This window comes from Atta cephalotes (assembly GCF_000143395.1).
Source record: "Atta cephalotes unplaced genomic scaffold scaffold00004, whole genome shotgun sequence".
NCBI lineage: Eukaryota > Metazoa > Arthropoda > Insecta > Hymenoptera > Formicidae > Atta > Atta cephalotes.
The window spans coordinates 7894159-7901497 of NW_012130068.1; the positions used below are offsets into that span (position 1 = coordinate 7894159).

General features: G+C 26.9%; 1 protein-coding gene across 1 annotated transcript; it reads right to left on the minus strand.

Annotated features, from left to right (window-relative positions):
- Nucleotides 1-4036: 4036 nt before the first annotated feature.
- Nucleotides 4037-7250, minus strand: LOC105626053 (protein FAM60A). Its single transcript, XM_012207365.1, has 6 exons — nucleotides 7062-7250; nucleotides 6096-6198; nucleotides 5593-5746; nucleotides 5104-5272; nucleotides 4764-4920; nucleotides 4037-4457 (listed from the first exon to the last, which is right to left on the minus strand). The coding sequence occupies exons 2-6, from the start codon at nucleotides 6167-6169 to the stop codon at nucleotides 4037-4039; spliced, it is 975 nt and encodes a 324-aa protein (XP_012062755.1). The 5' UTR covers nucleotides 6170-6198; nucleotides 7062-7250.
- Between the last annotated feature and the right edge of the window lie 89 nt (nucleotides 7251-7339).

Here is a 7339-nt window from a genome sequence, read left to right on the forward strand (position 1 = left end):
CCTTTCGTTATTAATTATTCTTATTGTTACTTATTAGTTTAAAGTTTTTAGTTTGTTACGTTTCGTTTCTTATGCTATTAGTTATTATTTATATAATATTATATATCTCTATATATATATATATATATATATATATATCTTCTGATAAATAAAATTTGAATTTACAGTCTAATCATTTTTCTCCATTTCTCTAAAACTGGAGTATTTTCTTAAATATATTCGAATATTTTTGTTATATTGATACGCCATTTATCACACCACATTTGAATGTGAAAACATTTTGCAATTTCTTTAAATTTAATATCGTTGATAAAATTTGCTTGAATATTTAAAAAATTAACTAACAATTGATTTCAATTAATATCGGTATCATCAATATGTTAATGACGTTTAAAAGTATTAATTAATACCAATTTAGTAGCTAATAATTGATACTAGCTGATCACTTAAGGACATGAGAAATAAATAATTTTCACGATATATTGCCAGTCATTGTTATTTCATCTCGTTATTTCATCGATAACTGCATTTATTTTCTGGCAGTGTAAAAAAATCACGAAGTAAAGATCACTGATCCATATAAAAATATATATGCATATGATGTACATGTATAAATTTACATAAAAAAGGAATATTATATTTAGTAATGAAGATAAGTCGACTTATGAAATAAATAAATAAGAGAAACTAATGTTTTGTAACCTAGACGGAATAGTACTCGCTTTCTGAGTTTTGTGTCGAGTTTTTTAGTTTCATAAATACATTAAATGCTAAATTTAATTCAAATATAAATTTAGATTTAAATATTTATAACAAATATTTAATACTAAATTCAATTTAAATATAAATTTGTATTATATACTCTTTCTTTCTATTTAATCATCCAGCTTCGATCATCGTATATATTAACTACGATAAATCATAATAAGAGAATATAATAATAATTATCAGTATTGTATATCTCACAATAAAGAGAAATGATAGAGATCATACAAGAAATGTACAAATGTGATCTATCGCAGGAAAAGGCGGTTAGCGTTATCCTTCAATAGATCGGACTTTTCGATGTTTGATTATGAAAAAACTGTTATCGCTTCCTGTTATGATATTATACGATTGTCGATGAGTTTTCGCAAGTCCGATGGGCAATTTAAACGAGCTTTTTTCTATTTTCATAATTTAATAATTTAAATCTCAATATATAATTTCATTTAATTTTATTAAATTTTATTTGATTTCTTTTAATATTCTGATCTTTATTTGTTTATTAAATTCAAAATGAGATTACTCTTTTGGGTTCACCAATAGTAACCTCTAAATTTAAATAATTTTGATTATCATACTCGAAAGAATTTTACAATTCTAGGTTTCGAATTCTTATGGAATAATATAGAAGATGACTCGCTTAGCGCTGGACGGGTTCGACAATATCTATTGCACATTTCATACTTTTTAATTATGTCAAATCCAACTTTTAAGCCAAGAGTCATTATGTTTGTCTTCCTTTTTCGAAATATAATGATTTATAAATCCGTGGTTCTTTACATAAAGATAACAAAATATACTACATTCTTAAGTATTGTTTTATAGTATCGAATATGCGTATCACATATTTTTAAAAATGATTCTATAAGATAGAATCTTTGATATATGTTGGAATTTACGGATTCACGTTCAGTTTAATTGATCTTTAACATTACAGATTCTTGATTCCACGGATACATAAATCCTGCTTTTAATGAATCTTAAGTCAATCGTTCTTTTTTTTGAATTCTGTTTTCTTCTCTTTTTTTGTGCATTAGTAAGAATGGAAAAAATCCTGAAAACAACCCATAACAGTTGCGGCTTGTTCTCAGCAGGTACTCAGCTTGTACATTTTTTAGCCCGTTTTTTCTTCGTGTACTTAGCGCTAAAGAGAATAGTCGAAAAAGATTAAATAACTTGTATCAAACAATCATTTCCGACTATCTTTAAAACTTATGTTCCTCGATTTTTATATGGGCTCAAAACACTAGCAGAATATTTTATTTTTTATAAATTTTACAATTGATTTGGAATCGGTTTTTTACTTTCATTAGAGAAAAATCCGATTCCAAATTGATAAGAGCTCCATTAACATGAAAAGAGTCAATCGTGAACGTCCCATATAAAATGAGAATTAAACAAACTTTACGCTAAACGTACAATCGAAGCATGCCCATCTCTTTATTAACTAGGAACTAACAGTTTTTACTTATTTATTCTTCCCTCTCTTCCTTGTTCTCTCTTTCTATATAGAAATGTTTCTGTATATAAGTATCATATTCTCTAAAATTATCTGTAAACAAAGATTCGCTGGTCCAGTTTGCCAATCTGATTGCCACTTTCAATTCTTCTATCTAGATCTTTCATTTTTTTACTAATACTGTCTAAATACAAACTAAAAACAGACTTTATCCATAGTCCCGCTGTACAATTGTTTGCATTTCTTTATTGCTATCGTCCTGGGTCGTCAGTGTGACTACTATTAATTAATTTACGTCATGGAGCATGATCAGGAAGAAAATGCAAGAAATTTCCGCTTTCATCTATCTTGCTTTCTCTTTTTTTTTCTTGGACCCAGACGAGAATCGATTGGCAGCTTGGAACTTATACAAGGTGTCTCGCAACAACCATCAGATATCACTTCAAAAAATCTTTTTTTTTGTAAATGCAATGTTTTCTCTCGATAAAAGTGTTAAAATCTTAATTTTGTATTCAATGTACCTTCGTTGAATCAATTACTAAATCGTTACACATGAAATTTTGCTTTTTTGTCTAAGAATATTAAAACTTTAAAAATTTATAGAACGTTTCATAAAAAGTTTCAGATCTTTAACATGTAACTATTTAATATATCTGATTTCAATTAGAAAATTTTATAAAAGTATTGATGTTTCATTAATTTATTATGACTTTTTTGACACTATCTTTGGTTGTTTCAGCACACCCTACATATATCTCCCCTTAAGCGGTGGCACTTGACGTGTAAGAAAAGCGAGTACGTAAACCGCCAGCTCGGACCGCTATTCGATATAAGAAATCTGAGCGTCTCTTACTTTACAATATCATCACAGAACTTTGATGTGTGTTTATATTGCTTAATATAAGACTTAAAAATTATCGGCTCGAGAAATGGCGGTTTACGTCAGTCCATCGCTATGATTAATTCTAATTATTCTTAGCATAATAAATTGCATCCAAATGATATTAAAACCTTCGAGGTGAAGGTTTGAAACCTTTCAGAGCCACTTTGCTGCCCGGGGATAGTGCACTTAATTAACTTCAGCTTATACCTATTCGTATATACAGGGTGATAGTGTTATACTGCAATAAATTACTGTATCTTGTGCAAGATCTACTAATTTCAGAAAAAATTTTCAATAAAAAGAAATTATATGGATTTTTAGGGATATGTTTTGAACATATTTTGATGCACGGTCTCACTTTCAAGAGAAAAATTTTTTCATCATCATCATTAAGTATTCCTTTTGTATTTTGACGCAAAACATTTCCTGTAAAATCTCTAATAAAAATTCTTTTCTAAGGTAATAACATTTTGTATTATTTAATTATCCTTTGTATTAACAATTTGTAATAATATAATGAAAAATAATATTTAAACAATAAATAAAGCAGGATTAACAATGTGTAGTAATATAATGAAAAAATAATTTAAACAATAAGCAGGATTTTAAAAATCCTCCTCTATTACAGAATTAAAATTCGAATATTCTCCACGAGGAAAAATCGTCTCTAAATTGAAACTCAAAAGATATTTTAAGATTTAAAAGAATTGAAATAAATATTGCAAGAATCAAAAAGTCAAAAGTTTGCTTTATATATCGTAGAAATATAAAATTTGAAATTCTCGCCAAAGGAAAGTTCGCTATATTGAAAATTCTATAGAAAATTGCAATTAAAAAAATTATCTAAGACACCCTGTATACGTATGTACATATTTATGCGTGTGTGTCATAAGTAAAGGAATAAATTAACCCTCTATAAAGGGCCGACATTAATTGGAGACTGATTGAAGTGACTGATTAGTAACGGTGACAGATTGTAAGGTTTTGCAACTCGATAACTGATCGAGTTCTATAGGTCTCACAGCTTCCTCTATCATTTTCATATCTGCCTGAACTTGAACATTCTTCGCTATTTTGCTCTCACCCTGATTGGAGGACTCATCGTAACCAGAATCGGATGAAGAGTCACTATCTGTCTTTGTTTGTTTCGAACTCGTTTCTGAACTTGATGATGGCGATTCAACGCTATGAATAGGACTGATGGATGCAGAACTATGAGTGGGACTGGCGACTGTTAAAGAAGAAAGAAGTTGCCGCCTGGCAAGATTTACGCAAGGTTTCAGGCTAGATGGATACATTATAATCTCACCATTGGCGCCTCTGAAAATGCTGCCACAGCAAATAATTTCTCTGTATAAAACAAAAGAAATATCATATATTAAATGCAAATTAAGATATGTACAATATAAAAAATATTTAAGATAGGTATCTTCAATGAAAGAAATATATATTCATAGTAAACATATAAAAAATTGAGAAATATACAAATATGTAATAGAAGTAGTTATTGAGTCATCTCTAATTTTTAGATCTTATAAAAGTTGTTTTCCTACAAATTTTTTTTAAATTTATTTAAAATACTTAATTTTTGTAAAGAGTTCTTAAAGTTAATTTTCAAAATTCTTAGGATTTATGAAATTTTTTTCATAATATTACCTTTTGTAATAAGATAAATCTAAAAAATCATTATCTTCATTCATATCCTGATCTTGAACGAGATCTAATTGTTTGTCATTAGAGCCAATATCATCGTCATCATCCGAGATGCTTTCCGATCTGCTCGAAGCTTTACTATCTGCCAATGTATAATCTTCTACAATATAAAAAAAAAAACAAAGAGAATATTTTAATACGATTATTAAATATTAATAACATATTATTAAGATATCCCAATTTCTATTTCTATCTTTTAATTTTTATATTGTTTTCTAAACCATATTTATGTTTTGAATCATATATAATAGATTAATAAAATTTTATATTCAGTTTAACCAACCGATTAAATCATCGCTCATTGATGGGCTTCGTTCTCGATCTGTTTCTGTTTTTACATAGACATGTTTCTTCTTAGCGAGTTTGTCAGATATATCTTTAACTTTTCTTTTATTTTTTGCTTTAAATTTTGTCAGAGACTTAATACCAGGACCAGCGCGTGCATCCACAACCTATAAAAAAAATTGATAATTTAAATTTAATAACATAGTATAATTAAAAATATCAAATATATAATAAGTTGGATATTTTAATGTTATTTTAATGTTAGCAGTCACCTAAATATTTGATATCTTACAATTGTCACAAAAAGAAGTCTATAATTCTTTTTTTCTCTCTCTTATAAAGTAGATAAATATTTGTTGATTGTAATTAAAACCAAGAATCAAAATTCAATCAAAAGAATCGGAATATAATAAATAGTGATATTTATATTATACTAGCAAGATTAAAATTCAAATAATAAAAATAAGATTATTCAACAGATACTAACATGTCTCCAATTGCGATCATTTCCTGGAGGCAACTTCTTAAATCTCTTTACTAGAAGCACACATGCATTACATATCTCTCCGCTACGCCTCTCATCAAGTTGAAAACATAGCATAAAATCATCCTCATACTTTTTACTATCTGTGAATCTCGAACTGTAAAAAGATTTATAAATATTTATTAAAACATTTATAAAAAATATAATATAATTGTACACTATACAACTATATAAATGTAACACTATACAACTATAACAAAATATGTGATGTCATCAATATATTATGAATTAATATCGTGACATTAACTCCTACTAAATATAAATAACATTTATATCATTAAAATTTTAATGTCAATACATTGTAATATTAATTTAACTTAAAATAACATAATATTAATTTAAAATAAGAAATAAAAATTATATATATATATATAATATAATTAGAACTATATTATTTTTATTGTAGAGATAGATACACATATGTAAATATTTAGATATATTTTTACCTGCTAGATTTAGCTTTGCAAATGCAACAGCCTGTACTAGATCGATACACCTTTGGTTTGTGAAAACTGAACATCCTGCTCACTGTGTACGTTACTATCGTTTCTGTAATTTAATAAATAGGTTTATGTAGGTATATATAGTTTATAACAATATTTCATATTTATAAAATTTATATCTTTATAATTTTATGTTTTTTATATTTCACATACAAAAATAATTTGCAATTGTCATTTTATAAATTTTTATTATTCTGTAGATACAATGTGTATGTATTATTAAACAACACAGTTTTTATAAAAATTGTATTAAAAACTGCATAAATTATATAAAAATTGTATTTTCGAGACTCAAAATATTTAATACTAAAAATTTTGAATATATAGTATACGAAAATTAAGATATATGCATAAAGTGTAAAATAATTCACAGAAATAATTTGTATAAATTTTACAAATAGAACAAAAATATTTTAACAAATTAAAAATAATTTTAAAATTATTAGAAGTTGTGCGAATCATAAAAATCGAGATTCAATGTAATTTTTAAATATCGCTATAGGAAAATATCACGCGGTATAACATGGACGCCATGAAATTGCAGTAAATATAGTTAAGATGGACATACTTGAAGTATGTGACAAATGGTATTCGACAAATTACATAAAATTATAAAACGTATAAAGATGAAAGAATGTTTAGAAGATATACATGGTCTTCATAAAAATCAAAATTTCTCGTAAAATATTAATAGAATTGTAACATATTTTATACGGTGTCAGAATATCATGAAGTTGCGCGGTATGCTAAACTAAAGATCTGTTTTCTGTGGCTGAACTAGTGTACACTTTTGGAACTTAAAGCGAAATAGATATATGTTTGATATTTGTCGAAAATGAGAAAGTTTAAAAGAGTCTAGTGCAGAAATAAAAAACGGATCATAAAATTGATACTTGGAAGTGGACATGCCTGAAGTTCACAAAGTAACACAGATGTAGATAAGGTGTTCAAAAAATATGGTTGTCGTAAAAGTAACATCAAATATATATCACGATGATCGCTGACTTTATCGAGCACGTTCGCTATCACCTTCATGTTTTGTCGAAGAATCATAAGAATCGAGATTCGAAGATCCCGAAATTAATGGAAGCTACGACGAAAAACACTGTTGCCAAATGTATTAAAAAGCAGTGATGGATTTTATTTTATTTTTTTTACGAAATTGAGACTTTCTCTCTCTCTCTCTC